Source organism: Cavia porcellus, unplaced genomic scaffold (assembly GCF_034190915.1).
Source record: "Cavia porcellus strain 051 isolate PalLab524CR breed Dunkin Hartley unplaced genomic scaffold, mCavPor4.1 scaffold_6, whole genome shotgun sequence".
Lineage (NCBI taxonomy): Eukaryota > Metazoa > Chordata > Mammalia > Rodentia > Caviidae > Cavia > Cavia porcellus.
This window is the reverse complement of record NW_026947489.1, coordinates 77,764,935-77,782,973: the sequence shown is the minus strand read 5'-3', so window position 1 is coordinate 77,782,973 and position 18,039 is coordinate 77,764,935. Positions and strand designations below refer to the sequence as shown.

Below are 18,039 nucleotides of genomic sequence, written 5' to 3'. Positions count from 1 at the left end.
GATCTTGCCTATCATATCAGGCAGATCTTTGACTAACTTTTCAATTTCTCCTATGATAATTTGTCATATTTCCCACATTTAAAAAATTTTTTAAATTGTAACAAGATTTATTATTCTATTTTTATTCGTTTGGTACCTAGGACTGAAACCATGATTTTATGAAGGCAAAACATGTGCTTTGTCATTTAACTGCACTCCTTAGCCCTGTGTCAGCCATCTTTAAATATATAATTCAGTGGTATTAAGTACATTCATAATATTCAAACATCACCGTTACCTCTTTTGAGATCTCATTTCATCATCCTAAACAGAGTAGATACACATTAAATATTAAATTACCATATTCTCCTCTTCCTAGTCCCTGGTAAGCTCTGTTCCACTTTTCTACCCCTGAATTTTCCTGGTCTTTTTTTTTTTTTTAATAGTCTAAACTTTATTTATATTTTCTTCCAGTTTACATAGTAAAATGCATACAGTTCTTTCCATGTATTTTCTGCAGTAATTTTCCTGTTCTTGCTCACTCATATAAGTAGAATCAAACAATTATTTGTTTTTTGTTTTTAGCTTATTTCACTTAATATTTCTGAGGCTCATCCATGTATCAGAATCTCATTTCTTGTTAAGGCATAGCTGAATATTCCTTATACATGTATATCACATTTTGTTTGTTCATTTATCTGTTGATTGATATTTAGCTGTTTTCACCTTTTAGCTATTGTGTGACAGAATATGCAGATCTGTTGTTTGGTATTCATTATTGTCTGTAAAACCTGAGGCTAATCTGAATTTTATTCCTTTATAAGATGACCGATTTTTGTCTAGTTTTCTTTTGTGCTGGAAACATTTGAGACTTAGGGTCGAGGAATAGTCAAGAATTTGATGAAGACATGGGTCTTCTTTGTGTGTGTGTTGCTATGCTTTTATTACATGCTTAATCTGAAAATGTTTGAGTTTCTTAAGTCCTAAGAAATTGTACTTTTTTATTGCTGTCTTTGAGTAGTCTTTGAGATTTGTTCTTTGTGTTCTCTTACTGTAAAATTCTTGTTACATGAATATAAGAACTCCTAAATCTGCTACCATGTTAATATATATCCTTTCCATCTCTTTGTCCTTTTGCGCTATTTTCCAAAGAATTCCTGAACTCAGTCTTCCTGTTTTAATTTATTCTGCACTGGTGCTCATTCTGCTCTTTGGCCTAGCTGTTGAGTTTTTCGTGTAATAGTCCAACTTTATAATCTTCAGCTATATAGGTGATTATTTTTTCATGGACATAATAGCCACTTAAATCTTTCAGAGAATATAAATTGTATATATCTAAAAGCCATGAGTTGATTGTTCTTTTTGTCAGTTCTTCTATTTATAGGTCTTCCATTTGTTGAGCATATTAACTCTCTTGGAGTTAGCATTCTTTGAATATTTGTTAATTCTTAGCTAAAAGCCCTTTGTATTTTTTAAATTTTTATTTCTTTATTTAGTTAGTCTTTTTAAGACAGGGTTTCACTATGTAATGTAGGCTTGCCTTGACCTCACTTTCTAGCCCAGGCTGGCCTCAACGTGCAGCCATCCTCCTTGCCTCAGCCTCCTAAATGCTGGGATTGCAGACCTCTGCCCCAGACCCTTTTTATTTTTGACATTCTCTGTTAGTCTGATCAGGAATACTCTTTTACTGGCACCTGTTAGTAGAGGAGTGGCAAGTAGAGCTGGAGCTGCCAGGTGGGTGTGCCGGGGCCTCATCTCCTGACTTTGGAGGCTCCCTGGTCTTCTTGGACGTTGTCAGGCTTTCTGGCCACTAACAAGCTTCTCAGACCAAGGGCCACACCCAATGCCTGGCTGAGCATTCAAGGTAAAGATGTAGATGTAGACACTGATTTAAACACTTACTGCCTAAGACCACCTCCTGCTCCTGGTATTCACCACCTTCATGGCTTTTATTTGAGAAACATTTTCAGGTGTTGATTTTCTTCTTTGCTGTTATCCTTTGAGGGAGTCCTCAGAGTGTCTAGTCTATTTCTTTTCTTGCACGGTTCTGGATTTTTATTCAGATATTTTAATCTTTTCTAAGCATCTCAGGCAGGAAGGGGAAGTTACAGTGTGTGCTCAGTGTGCCATCTTATAGTGGAAATGCCAAGGAACTATTAAGGAATGTCGGAATGGAGCTTGGCAGACTGCTAGGGAAATCACCACCCTTCCCCTCATCCATTCTAACCCCTTCGCACTTAGAGCTGGCTGGTTGCTCTATCAGAATGGGAATGTGAAGCAGCCCAGAAAGCCCATGGACAGACTTTATGAGCTGCAAGAAAGAAGGAAAGCTGATGGAGAAGGCCCCTGCCCACCCACCGGGGAGGGAGGAAAGGGAAGACAGTGTCACCTTCCCCTACTCTTCTGATGATCAGACTTGATTCATTTCCCTACTCTTCTGCTCATTCCCTCCTGTACCTAAAAGGCATCTGTTATGTACCTACTATGTCCTGGGCCAGTGGTGCAAACCTATGGTACATGTGACACAGTAGGCATGTGAGCCAAATTGCCCCAGCAGCTGAGCATTGGATAACAATTGTTTTTTTCTAAACTAAAACCTCAGTATTCAGGTTTAATTGCAAGTTGGAACTTTGCAATAAATAAATGAATGGCAGTCATTCTGTAAAAGGTTTGCTATCTCTGTCCTAGGCTCTGTGCAGAAGTGGCAAAGGTACAATAATAAGAAATATATACTGTTTGCCCTTAAGGAGTTTTTATGTAGAGAAGACAGACACTAAAAGAAAATTAGCACAGATGCAACACAGTGGCATTTGCTTACAAAGTGTGTGTGATGTTAGAAGAGGAAATGGTACACCGAAGCTGGGTCTGAACATAGAGCTCATAGCAAGGTTCAGTTTTTCTTTAAAAAAAGTGAGTAAGATCTTACCACTAAGAAGTACTAGTGATGAACATTATAATATTGTGGTACTTTGGCTGCATATGTAGATAGGGTGAGAATTTACATGCCTAGCCGGACGTGGTGGAGCACTCCTATAATCCCAGTACTCAGGAGGCTGAGGCAGGAGGATTGTTGTGAGTTCAAGACCAGTCTACATTACAAAGTGAGCCCAAGGCCAGCCTGAACTGCATAACAAAACCTTGTTTCAAAAAAAAAGAATTTGCATGCCTTGCTAAAGTATTTATTTATTTCATTATTTACTTATTTTTTGGTGGTGGTATTAAGGATTGAACCCAGGGCCTCGCAAATGGTAGGCAAGCACTCTACAACTGAGCTACATACCATCCTCCCACTTTTTTCTTTTTCTCTTTTGAAGTGTGATTTTGCTGAGTTGCTTAGGTTGGCCTCAAACTTGGAATCCAAATGCTTCAGCCACCTGAGCAATCATGGTATCTTCTTTATTTTGTGGACTGTGAAAGATTTTAAGCAGAGAGGAACATGATCAGAAGAATCAGTAGTATAGCTATCTTAACTATTTTTATGTACATATATGTATTCATACACATATACATATGTTGTTTCTTTCAGCTTCTCACACTAGTGGGACAGTATGATGTTTGCACATGTGAGTCTGATTTATTTCATTTATGAGTATGGTCTCAAGTTGCATCCATTTACCTGTAAAAGTCTCCAGTTACTCATCTTTGTGGGTAAGCAGTACTCCACTGTATAAAAATACATCTTTTCTATCCATTCCTCAGTATCCACTGTTGTTTTAATCAACTGATGCAGAACCCAATGGAGAGATCTGTGTTTGACTTTATTTTTTTTTAAGATTTCCACATATAAGAAGGATCATACAGTCATTTTTCTATCCATGGATGGTTTATTTCACTTAACATCATATCTTCCAGCTTTAGCCATATTGTTAACAGGGGCAGGATCTCCTTTTTAAAAGTGAACAATGTTTCATTGTATATATACACATGACCATAGTTTCTTTAGGTCATTCATCTGTCAATGGAGAAGTTATTTTCATATCTTGGCTATTGCAGACAACACTGCTGTGATCATGGGAGAGCAGTTATCTGAAGTAAGATATGTTGATTTCATTCTTTTGGCTATATATCCATGAGGGTTGCTAGGTCATGTGGTAGCTTTATTTTTAAATTATTGAGGAAACTCCATAGTATTTTCCATGATGGCTAGACCATTTGCATTCCCACCAGTGTCTTCATCTCCGCCTCTTTGCCAACACTTATTTTTTTGTCTTTTTGGTAGTCAATCTGATGAGTATGAGTTGCATTTTCCATATGATTAAGTGATGTTGAGCCTTTTTAAAAAAATCTTCCTTTATGCCTTTTTTTATATCTTTGGCAAAATTTCTATTGAGGTCCTTTGCTTATTTTTTAATTAGGCTGCTCATTCTTTTGCTGTTGAGTTTTATGAGTTCTTATGTACTTTCAATATTAACTTTTGTCACATAATATAGCTCCCAAGTGTTTTTTCCCCAATCCGTAGGCTTCATTTTGTGTATTGTTTCTTTGCTATGTGGAAGCTTTTTAGTTTCCTGTTGCCCCACTTGGTTATTTTTACTTTTACTGCCTGTGCTTTTGATTTGCTTTTTGCTCTGTAGTAGTTTTCAAAAATATAGTTTGTAAATATAAAGGACTTTGTGATTACTGGTGTAACAACATTCCCTTAAAAAGGAAAATCCACCGAACATGTGCCACTACTCAGCAGGCTGAAACAGGAGGGTCACTGTGAGTTTGAAGGCAACCTGGGCTGCATAATGAGTTCAAGGCCAGCCTGATCTACACAGTAAGACCCTATCTCAAAGAAACAGAGACAGAGACAAAGAGACAGAGACAGAGAGAGAATCGTCAGTATGTTTCAGCTCATTATCATATAAAGTTGCTGCAAACAGAGCAGGATGTACTTGTCCTTTAATTTGTTTCATAGCCTCTACTTGCTGCAGTCGTGCGTGATACACAGAATATGTGCTATTAAACAGCATTAAAATGATGCAGGATGAGAAAGTTTGTTTTTAGTGCTTGACTAAAATAAGTTTTAAGAGGTACTAAAAGTTTGAGGGAAGTCCAGGCTTCTTATTTTTAGCATCATTTCTGGTGAATTTCCCTCCCTTATGTTTACATAGTGATGGCAGAGCCATCTGGAAATGATAGAAATAGCTGTTTGTTAGGAGGGAAGGGAGAAGGCTGAGGAGTTACACCCTATGCACTGCTTCAGTTTCTCTAATATAATATCATGCTGACTATAAATTGTGGAAGTCATGTGAAATATTTGCCTGTACACTTGAAATATGAAGTTCATGGGTCTTGATTTGCTGTTTCTTCCAACCACCCTTCTGGCAAATGCTTAAATGTTTAATGTAGCATTGAAGGAAAAGTTCTTTCTTTAATATCTTTAATTTTTGAATACTCCTGGTTTAGGCATATCCAGGCAAGCAAATGTTTTTAGTCAGGCAATATTTCCTGAGAAAGAATGGAAGATTCTTTCATTCTCTTGAAAACCTTGAAACTCTTGAACTAAAATGTATCTATTAGAGCTATTTTTAACCTATAATGAGAGAAGCATGGCAGTTTAGAGGTAACATGGTAGCAGTAACAAGGAGTCAAAGGGGAATGAAGGGCCTAAACAGCTGATTGATAAAAATTTTCTGGGTCTCTTCCGCAGGTAAGTCTGTGGGGTTGTCTTTGATGACTTCAGAACTGTCCCTATGAGTCACTCTAAGGTTCTAGGTTGAGAAGCTTTAGTGCCCACCTAGCGGCACTGTTCAGTGTACACTGTACTTGGGAGATCAGGATATTTATTTGGGTACTGTAGATGCTTTTTTTTTTTCTTGAGACTGCTAAAAGATAATGAAGTATCAGGGTTGCTTTTTCTACAGGTGTCTAAATTATTTTCATAATTTGCTACCCTTCTGCTACCACTCTTTGAAGAAGCTGGCACCATATTTATGGCACTTTTGAACAATATGGATGTCACACAGCATGTTGGATGCCAGAAGTCATTGGTTGGTTTTCCTTTCAGCAGCACAATGAATCTTGCATTTCCCAAGAGTAGCCAGCTTTGAGCTGCCACCACATGACAGGCTGGGTTATTTGGATGCCAGGAGGAACTTTTATTTATCTCATTCTGTATAAGATGTAGGTGGACTGTCTTAAGAATGACTAGGAAATTTCTTGGTAGTTTGCTGTGCTTAAGACTTTTTCTCTTATAGCAGGGACTTCTCATTGTTGCAAGAGGAAGAAATTAAAGGAGTGAGACTAAACATGCAATTTTTTAAATCTTTGACTTATTTCTTGGGTCCTATTTAGGCAATTGATCACAGAGACAATTCACACCTGAAAATCTAGGAGGTTGTGGTTTGGGTTTATAAATATTGTCAATAATATCTACTGTCTACAAGGGAATGCTTGTTTCTCAATCAGAATTACTGGTAGATACTTCTGAAGCTACTACAAAAATATTTCTAAGCAGAACCGAATTCTTCTACCTCAGCATTAATTATAAATCCTGCCACAGCCACCTGTGAAGATGGACGCTGTTGCCAGCTAGTGCTATAAGGTAGCTGTTGTGGAATAACCAGCACTGGAGCAGACACTGAAAGTCATCTAGTACAAGGCTTTGTCCTCACCCTTTTATCTCATAACTGTTGTTAGTTTGGGCCCATGCAAAGGAAGTGACTTAGCATTACACATGGCTTATTAGTGGCACGGCTAAGTCTTGCCTTTCTCAACAGGTGACTGTGAATGCAGATTAAAGACTATTACAAACCAGAGTCTGGTAATGCCCTCTCTTTTGTACTCTGGCAATACCAAGCCCTGATGGAGCCTCTGATTGTCTTTTCGGTCATCTCAGTGCTACAGTAAAAAAAATGAAAGTTGAAAATGGTGAAGATGGGGTGAGAGTGACAGAGGTAGAGCTGAGTCCCTTAGGGTCCCTAAAGTAGTCGGTAGCCCTGAGAATACAATCAGGAACGAGGCTGGCCAAGGGGACTTCCCCTACAGGAATTTTCCCCGTGGCTCGTGAAGGAATTGGTGCTCTGTGTGCTTGCAAGACAAGGATAGGAACAGACAGAGCTAAGCCCCTGGAAGCTCTGTGACCTGGCACTGGAGGAGGCCGTCTGCTGGCTCATCTTATGAGAGTCACAAGATGCTCTAGGAATTGTTTTGTGAAGCTGTTCTTTCCCCCTGTGTCAGCATTCACTCAAGAGACATTTTCCTTTGTCTGTTGGTGGGAAGTCCTACCTCTGTTTTGGGTAGCTATTCCTACACAGCTTTACCTGCATCATTTCTAATCCCCTTAAAAACTAATTTAAAAGACTACAAACATGCTTATCCAAGTAACTTGAAAAGTGTTGAAGATGGTGAAAAAAATCCAGAAAATATTTGGAGGAAGAATCTTTTTTTTTTTTTAATCCGTACCAGGGATCGAACTCACGACTGTGAGCTTACAAGGCAGGCGCTTATGGCGCTGAGCTAAATCCCCAGCCCCAAAGGAAGAATATTATTATAACTATGCCATAGGAAAAAAAAAAACAGTCTGTTTTGGGTCATGCCTGTGCCCTCATTAAAAAATGAAAACAAAAAATCTCAGCACATTGCAGATGTTCCTTAGTGACCAAAGAAATTGAGTTTTGAGTTGCTCACTATTTCTAAAAATTTCATAAAGTTAATTTAGAAGTAACAAGATGGAGACCAAGAAAGGAAGCAGGCTAGATTACAGTGCTTTTAGGAAAGATAAAGTATTTGTTTCAGGCTCAAGGAAAGCGAACGGCTACCTCAAAGCTAGCTCCACACTAGCTGAGAGGCCAGCCCAGGTAACCAAGGCACCACCAAAGCCAGGCTGCTGGAGGAAGATGTGCAGGCCATGATTGATTGCAGGGCATAGTTCCTGTCTCATTCTTACTGCTCTCCTTTCTCTTCTTTCATTCAAACTGGCAGATACTTCCTGAGCGCTGATGTGCATGCAAACCGCTGTTAAGCACTGGCCTCCCTCCCTCCTTTCTAACTGGTTCAGTCTTCCTAGTGACAGTGTCCTGAATTTAAATCTTCACTTTTGATTAGCAGTTCATTTAGTCATTTTGCTCTTTTTCTTTATACTTTAGAAAATATTTGTTGTTGTTTATTTGATTAAAAATTCATGATCCTATGTTTAGTTTCTGGGTTAAAACAAAAGTGCCACCCTGCAACATTTGATACCCTCTTCCCATTTCATACCTCAAGGAGTCGGAAAGCAGTTAAGTCATTAATACACCATGGATTTATGTTTGATTTCAATGCTGTTATACAATGTTTTCCCACAGTAGAGCTGCCCCCTAATGAAATATTGGAGAGATTAGCATATACTACCTATATCAGATAAGAGTGGCCTAGAAGAACTTTGGGGAGGTAGAAAATCCATTTTGAGAATAAATTGGGTACCTGGGTCCTGGTCATAAACTCACTAACTAGTGTGTGAGTTCTCTTATCTAGCTATACCACCTTTCCCTTTCTGGGTTATTTGGAAGATTTCTAAAGTCTTCAACAGTTTGGACTCTTGTGGATTTGACATATAATTACTTACAGATATTTGAAGATTACACCAAGAAATAATATGTTCTCTTCCTCACAGAGTGAAGGCTGCCCAGACTGAGTTAGGACAGCAAATCCTGGCAGATTTTGAAGAAGCATTTCCTTCCCAGGGTACCAAGGTATTTTGCATTTTTCCTTAAGTCTTTAGATATTTGTCATCATCCTTGCCTAATTCATTCCAAAAGTGTTTGTTGGCAGTAGCAAATCCATTTGCTGAGAGTTTAAGGTAGTGAGACCATCTTTTTCTTCTTCTTCTTCTTCTTCTTCTTCTTCTTCTTTTTCTTCTCCTTCTTCTTCTTCTTCTTCTTCTTCTTCTTCTCCTCCTCCTCCTCCTCCTCCTCCTCCTCCTCCTCTTCCTCCTTCTCCTTCTTCTTCTTCTTCTTCTTCTTCTTCTCCTCCTCCTCCTCCTCCTCTTCCTCCTTCTCCTTCTTCTTCTTCTTCTTCTTCTTCTTTTTCTTCTTCTTTTTCCTCTTCTTCTTCTTCTTCCTCTTCCTCTTCCTTTTCTTCCTCTTCTTTCTCTTCTTCTTATTAATTTTATTTTTATAGTACCAGAGACCAAAACATCCCAGCCATTTTTTTTTTAACTTTTACCAGGCAAGTGCTTAAACCACTGAACTAAATCCCTGTCCCTTTTATTTTTAATTTTATTTTTATTTTTAGTTTTTAATCAGTCTCTTGCTAAGTTGCCAAGGACTCCTCCTGTCTCAGCTTCTCTCGGTGCTGGCATGCGCTGTGGTGCCTGGCTCACTCTTAGTTTTAAATATTTTTTTTTTAATTTTTATTTAAGGAGAAAAGAAAAGAAAGAAAAAAAAACAGTGAAGGGGTACAAGTTATACAGATTTACAGAATAAAAAAATGCGCAGTAGGAAATCACTAGTTAATGGATTACATATTGCCATCTTAGAAATAATTGTTCAAGTCACAAAATTAAAGCTTGTAGAGTGGACATTCCAACAATGATACTGCAAACAGTTCTGTTCAATGATCCAATAAAACTCTGTGATATCATTTTCTATCTTATACATTTAAATATACATGCAGTTATATAGTTTAGAGCACTTTCTTTTCCTCTCTTTTGTACAGTGACTATTACACATTTTGGGTTTCATTGCTCCCACGGTTCTTATTGCTTTTTTGGAAGAGAGTAAGACCAAATGTGACATAACAGAACAGAATCGGTCAAGTCAAAAGGGTGGACATAATAGATAATATAAAAACATAATACAAGGTGATCAACAATGGTTACCATAATGCCTCCCGCTATTTCTAATAGAATTGCCTATATCATTAGTTGTAATACAATTGAACAAAACCGTAAAGAATAAAACCGACAAAACCAAAACATTGGAGATATTGTAGGTCTTCAAAAGTAGATAAAAGTCGAGAATGGGTGTTATAATGAATCTCATTATCTTCTCAGCTGATGCCTAAACTTTCGAACTTGATACTATCCAGCAAAACAGAATAGAGGAACCTCAGTCAAAAACAAGATGGTGAGAGTAATACAGGGCTTCAAATCGAGATAATAGAAAGTCAAAGTGGCTTACTATATTATATCCTGCTATATTTTTCCCTTTAATTAAATGGATAAAAATAAAAAAGTAAATAATGGAGTGGAGATTGAGAAAAAAGAGGGCATAACAGCGAAACAGGGCAGATCAAAACATAACCATTTAAGCAGAATAGTGTTTCACCACCAGATAATCCTGACCCAAAAATAGTTACCATATTGACTCCCTCCCTGAAGTCCTTGAGTACAACTTCATATACTATAGCATTAAGTATATCAAAACAATGTAAATCCATTTAAGAGAATGACAGCATTATAGAGTATTTAGAATCGACTAACAGAAAATGAACAATGGTCTCTGTATAATCTCCTTGTCTTTAAAAGGTTTTTTCTTATACTATCGTACATAACAAAATCCAATAAGATACAACCTGTTTAGACCATTGGAGACAGAAGAACAAAAGCTAGATGAGACTTCAAAACAAGATGGTACTAAATCAGCATTACCTATTAAGATGTCATTTTCTCCAAAAAAAGCTGTTCCTATCATCCAATCTTCTCTGTCTCATTTCTGTTGAGCTCTTTTTCTGTCAGTAGCTGTCAGTTTGTCTTCTTCATTTTGTTCTCTGCTCCATTCGTTGTGGCCTCCCCGCCCCTATTTCTGGGTTCTTTGAATTTTTCTTTTTTTAGAATATCCTGCAATACTTTCTGTAGGGTTGAATTGGTGGTTGCAAATTCCCCCAGTTCCTCTTTATCCTGGAAGCATCTCGTTTTTCCATCAATTTCCAGGGACAGTTGTGCAGGATATCTCAATCTTGGCTGGAGATTATTATCTTTCAAAGCTTGAATTATTTCTCCCCATGCTCTTCGTGATTTGATGGTTTGTGAAGAGAAATCTGCTGTAATTCTGATGGGTATTCCCTTGTAAGTGATCTGTTTCTTGTCTCTTACAGCTTTTAATATTCTGTTCTTGTATTGAATTTCTGGAATTTTTATTATTATATGCCTGGGTGTTTCTCTGTTAGGGTTGTAGGTAGCTGGGGTCCTGTATGCCTCATACATTTGAGTATCTTTACCTTTTGCTAAATTAGGAAAATTCTCCTGGATTATTTCTGTGAGTAGCTTTTGTAGTTCACTTGTTTGTGTCCCTACTTCTTCTTTTATGTTCTTAATCCTTAAGTTATGGCTCCTCTTATCATCTTCTTGTCTTTGTATTATTGCTGTGTGTTTCTTTGTTATTTTTAAGAAGTTTTTCATTTCATTCTCCCATGTTTCAAGTCTGCCCTCCAATTCAGATAGTCTGTCCTTAGTTTCTTTCAAGCTGTTATGCCAGTCTTGGGTAGACTTCTTAATTTCTTGATAGTCCCTTTGCACCTGCTTCACATACTCAATGCTTTCTCTGTTTTCTCCATCAAGCAATTCTCCCCTCTTTTTCTGTTCTTCCATTCCACCATCTGCTTTTTCCTGGGTGGTGCTTAGCATTTCTCTAACTATTCTGCATACTTCTAGCTTCAGGTCATTGATAACTTCATTTCTGAATTGGTCTATGAGACTCTCTAAATGGCGCTTAATGTATATTGGTGCAGTGTCCAGTATTGCCTGATTCTCAGGATTGGGGGCCGAGGAGCCTTTTTTGTTGCTTCCCTTCCCCATATTTTCTGTTCCTTATAAAATGCAATCTTACACAGGAGTCCCGGCTTCCCTGCCTGTCAGCCACAGCCTGATCAAATTGCACTGGCTAGTTGTTCCCGCCCACCGCTGCGCCCCAGGGAGTTGCGGAGGAGGCAGCCTACGCGGGAGTCAGTCGCTCCTCCTGGCCACCGTCAGGCTCTGGGATCTGGGTTAGGCCAGCCTAGGGAGTCCGCCAGCAGCGTCACTCCGGCCAGGCACCTTTCACCAGTCCCGTCCGAGAGGGGAATGTGCGGCTGCAGTTGCCACCGCGCCCTGCTCTTATAGGACTGCCCTAGCCCAGAAAAACCTCCGCTGGAGTCAAACTGTGGTAGGGAGTCAGTTCCTCGCTCACCTCGCCACCAGTCAGCCTTCCTCCCTGTCCGTCGCGTTTCCGACTCCGTTCGCAGACTCCCGTTCCCGAGCCTCTGCGTGTCTCTCCTTGCCGAGCCGCTGTGGAGGTAGCCGGCCGCCGGGCGGCGGGAAATCCAAACCGCGGTTTCCGATGGCGCGGGGACTCCGTTCGGAGACTCCCGTTCCCAGAGCTCGGCGGTCGCATCTCTCCTTGCAGAGCCGCTGTGGAGGTAGCTGGCCGCCGGGCGGCGGGAAATCCAAACCGCGGTTTCCGATGGCGCGGGGTCGAGCCTCCACACCGAGATTTTTCTGTTCCTATTTTAGCGCCAGGACTATATTCCAAGTTGGATTCTCTCAGCCCAGTTCGTTCCTGAGTCAGCAGAGCATATCTCTACTGGTTCGTATCTCCTTAGTCCGCATCATTCCTGGCCTCTGAGCCGAGCCTTTAGAGAGCGTTCAGTAGTTGCTGTTGTCTGTCCGCCATGTTCCTACTCTTAGTTTTAAATATTTGAAAGAAGTGTCAAATCCTTATCTGTCCATACAGCATCAAAAGATGAGAATTTGTTTTGGTTAAATTCAGTGTATGTCAAACCTTGTATCTCTTTTACTCTATCCTTTTCTCTCATGGCCATACAAGCTGCAAATTTTTTTTTTTTTAATCATTGTTACATAACTTAACAGTTTTGGTTTGGTGAAAAGGCAACTGGAAGGAGTAGCTAGTGCTTATGTAACTCTCAGAGCAACACTAAAGACACATTCTTTTCTTTGGAATTAAGGCCACTAGCTCTCACCCTGGTATAGCTATTTGTGTTTCTAAGGACTATAGGATTTCGTTTATGAGCTATTGATGACACTTCTCAAGGGAAGCTTTCTTTCCCTTAGACATCAATGCTCTGTGACCACTGTCAGCTCCTTCCTTCACACCGCTACAGATATCATCTTAATATCGTCCATGTGTTGGGGAGGGCAGAACCTTCAGAAGGCCCTCTTCCCTTTGAGCTATTTTAAGAGAAAGACTTGTTCAAAGCGGAAGTAGACTGAAGTATATGAGCCAGAGAGTTCCCTGTGCAGATGGGAATATACATATGCTCACTAAGCCAGCAAGCATTTCCTGGATCTGCTCTGTAATCCAGTGACTGGAAATACCCTAATTATTTTCTTCTTTGTGCTCCATAAAAGAAACTTAGGAAGTAGGTGGGGTGGCTGCCCTGGCTTTGCATATTACTTTTCATAGAAACTTACTACTGCTTTTAATGTCTCCATATTTTGTGGCTGACCCAAGTAATCAGATATTTACTTGTAAAGCACTTTTCTTTGAGAACCTCAGGTTGTTTAGTCACCTGACTGATATAACTCAGATAGGAAGTGGATGCTGAGAAGCCATTAGTCCTGTGGACCACATGAGGAAAACAAGGGTCATAGGAGTAAACCGGGCTGCACAGATGTTCACCGATTGTGAGCACTAGACTCTTCTAGGCCGGTCTACTTTCCTGTCCTCTACTGCCCATTCCGATTTCAGGAGGTTTCAGACAGGAGTAAAGCCCATCACTATTATGTAGCCATAGCCTATTATCTTTCATTTTTTTACTGGTGGTGAGATTCAACCCAGTGTTTGCACCCACTCAGAATCTGCTCTACTACTGAGCTATATCTCTTAACTCCAGCCCAACCGTTACCTTTTGTCTCACATTGTGCTGGGCAGAAGTTAAAAAGATTTTAATAACTTGCCTCCCGTTTCTCTGACTTGATGGCTTAACAATTTTTTTAAAGGTTTTTTCTTTTTTTTTCATTTTTAAAGATTACTGAGTTTTGTTAAAAGTTTTATATTATTCACAATTGAGAAAAGAGTTTTGTTTTGTTATTGTTATTGTTTTAGTGTTTTTGTTTTGGTTTGATTTGGTTGTGAGGCGGGGTCTCACTATGCAGTTCAGGCTAGCCTTGAGCTCACTTTGTAGCCCAAGTTGATCTTGAATTTATAAGGATCCTCCTGCCTCAGCCTTCCAAGTACTGGGATTATACGCATGTGCCCCACGCCTGGTTGAATTAAGATATTTTTAAAAATTATTCAAATAACCTAGTACATTTTTTTTTTCTGTAAATGAAAAATTCTGAATCATACAAATTTTGGTCTCTGTGACTTTTCTATCAGATTGAACACTTTCATCCAGAAGCTGGAATTGAGCAGTGTGTTTAATAGGCAGCTTCATAGCCCTTCCTATGAGGCCAGTTACATTTAAAAATTTAGGTTGTATGCAGTACTTCTGAAATAATATGTCAAGGTGGATAGAATTGAACATTTATTATAAATAATTAATTTGAGGAATCATTAATCACCTAATTCAAGTCTGTTATTTTTCTAATGAGATTGAGTGACTTCTTGAAGCTAATGTGGCTGTTTTAGCCAAGTCAAGGGTAGATTCCAAGTATTCTTTCTGCTATGGTACACAGTCAACCAGATTTATTCAGTGAGTTACCATACAGAAAGTTCAATCAGATTCAGTCACCTTTGATCATAGTGAGACCTTCCAGTGGAATGTATCATTGTAGCAAGCTCTACCTTCCATTGTTCTTTTCTGATCAAGGGACTGATATCACAGCATTTTATCTTTGCCTGCCTATCTGGTTGACTGTCAGTGAAACAAGTCTGGTGGCTTGGAACTTAGTCTTAGATTTTTAAAGCTATCACACTGGCACAAATGCAACATTTAGGAACAGGAATTCCAGTGGTAGAGAGGAAAATGTGGAGTGACGCTGGTGTCATTCTTGTCTTTGAGGCCTCCTCAAAGTCTCTGATGTGAGAGACTGCTGTCATTCTGACTTTTTAAGTCTCTTTCAGTTTTTGTTCTTCAGAAAGTAAAATGTCCTATGATCATTGCTGGCCCTGTTTTCCAAAATATCTCATCGCTTACTCACAAGGTAGCTTTTATGTTGGCCACTGCAAGATACAGCATAATGATTCTTTTATTAAGAAGCAAATATCCATCCACAGTGAGAGAATGAGTGTGTAGGGAGTGGGATAATGACAATAAGAGAGAAACAAAAAGTAGCAGCTGTCAGAGGCTGAGAGATTTAGAGGTTGTTTCTGATTTTTGAACTGGTGCCTGTTATTTGTTTTACTAGAGGCCGGGAGGACCCAGCAATGTCCTGCGAGATGCATGTCTGGTTGCTAATATTTTGGATCCCAGAATCAAACAGGAAATCATCAAAAAGTTTATTAAACAGCATCTGTCAGAGTATCTGGTACTTTTTCAAGAAAACCAAGATGTAAGTATTGACCAGAGGAGGTCAGATGCAGCCCTTCAGTTTTATTGGAGAATGAATGCTGCCAAGCCTATTCTCTTACACTTTATTAGTGCTACTGTCTGATACTGTTGACTCCTACAGACTTTGCCGTTTAGCACAGCTTAGCCATTTGAGGTTACCGACCCTCTGGAGAAGTTAATGAAAGCTGTAGATCTTCTCTGAAGGGAAATGCAACTATGCATTAAACTTTACTTACAATTTTAGGAAATTTACAGACCCCTGAAGCCCAGTCACAGACCTCAGGTTAAGACTCTTTGGATTGAGTAAATAAGATAGCAAATGAAATGGCAGGAAATAACAGGGGTTGGCTGTCTTTTTCTTGGTTTTATGTTTTTGTTTGTTTCCTTAAATTGTTAATACTACTTCTAAGCCTGGCGTGGTTTTTATTCCTTACCTTTATGAGGTTGCCTGGCTGGACAAGATTGACAGACGCTATGCCTGGGTAAAACGGCAGCTTGTGGACTATGAGGAAAAGTATGGTCGAATGTTTCCACGTGAATGGTACATGACCGAGAGGATTGCGGTTGAATTTTGCCATGTGACAAGGTAGATTCCAACTCTTTACTGGTTCTGGTGCTGATTGAACTTTTAAAATGAATCCTCTAGTCTCTGATTCTGTGTTGTCCTGTGGATTGGGTACCACTTCCAGACTCCACCAAATGATTGGGAACACCCTCATACCAACAGAGTTCCACCTTCTTGGCTCCAGGACCTTCCCGTGGCCCAGCCTTGCTTCAAACGGCCTTTCTTCTCTCCTTTCTGAACTCAAGATTCATCAGCTAAATTTACCTGTAGTGATTTATCACTCCCACATTCCCCCCTGCATCTGTGTTGCATGCAGTAAATGTAGAGCCTTCGTCAGTTTCACTTTGTCTTGCTAGATAGATAGTTCCATAGAGAGGGGTAGCTGGGCGCGGTGATGCATGTCTATAATCCCAGCACTCAGGAGGCTGAGGCAGGAAGAATGACAATCTGTGCTACATAGTGAGTTCAAAGCTAGCCTGACCTATATAGTGAGAGCCTGTCTCAAAATAAACAAACGTAGAGATAGGGGTACTATCTACTTTAAGAATGTAGCAGATGTTCAGAGAGTATTTGTTGGATGAGCTGCCTTAATACAGTGTTTATAGTCTTTGTATGGTTAATAATATTAGCATCTGTGTGTTCTAAGCTTTTTTTTTTTTTTTTTTTTTTTGGTACTGGGAATCAAGCTCAGGACCTTCCACTTACCAGGCAGGAACTTACACCTCTCAGCTGTATTCCCAGTCCTTCTAAGCATTTTAACTTTTTTTTTTTTTTCTTTTCTTGGAGACAAGGTCTTGCACTGTAACTTAAACTGACCTTGAACTTGAACTTAGTATGTAGCCCAGGCTGACCTTGAACTCATGGCGATCCTCAGGCTTACAGTTCACTTTTGGAGTTGTACTTTTTAATGTGTGTATTATTTTAAGAAACATATTTGCTACCAAATATTTAAATCATAGATACAATATTTAGTAAAATAGATTCAAGATTGGTTGTGGTTGTCACTTTCTAAATCCTAACTAGCAAAGGAAGAATAAATTCCTTGAGAAATGATTTATAATTCTTTTTTGCCTAAAGTTCAGCAGACTTGGAATGAATCCTATAAGATGCAGGAGATACACTAAAACTAACACATGTCTGCGAATGTCAGTACCTGCTATTGTCTTGACTAAAGGCAGTACTACTGGCAAGCTTTTATTGTTAGAATTTTGGCTGAAGTCCTACAGATACATCATTCTCAAATAAATTCACAGTCTCTTTTATTTGTGTAGGAAGATTATGACAGTTTAGTAAATAGTAAGAATTCATATGTCACTCTTTCCTAATGAACTGCATCTTGAAACAGAACACTTGGGTGAGTCACACCCAAACTTCGTAAGTAAGAACCAACCGAGCATGTACATGACACCTTTGTCATAGAGGTTCCCATGTCTCATGGGTATTTTTTTCTAAGGTCCTTGCTGTAGGTAAAGTGATAGTTGTTGAGCTGTCTAGAAGATAAAGAGCTTTGTAATTCAGTAATTCATGATTTGTGAAATTATATAGGATAAATGTATTTTAATAAAATACTTAGTGCTTCATATTGTATTATTAATGAATTATTGAAAGATTGAAAAGTTACATAGTAATAACCATGTTATTAGATTTCCATCCATAATGCTTGATCTTTTTGTTACTCAGGAATGATTTCACCTTAAAATTCTTGTTTACACTGTACAGTTTCTCCTTATTTGTGCTTTCACTTTCCATAAAAGAGTCCAGAAATAATTCATAAATATTAAATAACTTGTATTAGAGTATATCATTATAATTGTTTTATTATGAATTATTGTTGATCTCTTGCTGTGTCTGATTTCTAAATGAAACTTTACTATTTTTTTTCCTGGTATTACAGATCAAACTCATGACCTCGCACTTGCCAGGCAGGTGCTTATGCCACTGAGCTAAATCCCTAGTCCTAAAACTTACTATTAATATGTGTCTACAGTTTAGAGGAAAGCATAGTACATACAGGGTTCAGTGTTATCTGCAGTTTCAAGATCTAGGGAACATCTTGGAAATCATCTCCTGTGGGTAAGGAGAACTACTGTATTTCTATTCCTCAGGTATTAGGCTAAGTTGGTAATACTAGACTTCAGTGTCTCAAATGATCATGTACATTT

General features: G+C 38.9%; 1 protein-coding gene across 2 annotated transcripts in view; it reads left to right on the top strand.

Annotated features, from left to right (window-relative positions):
* Positions 1-18,039, top strand: part of Vps53 (VPS53 subunit of GARP complex) — a 152,829-nt gene that overhangs the window by 44,620 nt on the left and 90,170 nt on the right. For both annotated transcript variants that reach the window (XR_010048209.1, XM_003469686.5), the window contains exons 8-10: positions 8,558-8,636; positions 15,170-15,313; positions 15,756-15,898. Coding sequence is in view for 1 of the 2 variants with exons in the window: in XM_003469686.5 (XP_003469734.1) it covers positions 8,558-8,636; positions 15,170-15,313; positions 15,756-15,898 (366 nt within the window). In the remaining variant the exon portion in view is untranslated. The remainder of the gene's footprint in view (positions 1-8,557; positions 8,637-15,169; positions 15,314-15,755; positions 15,899-18,039) is intronic.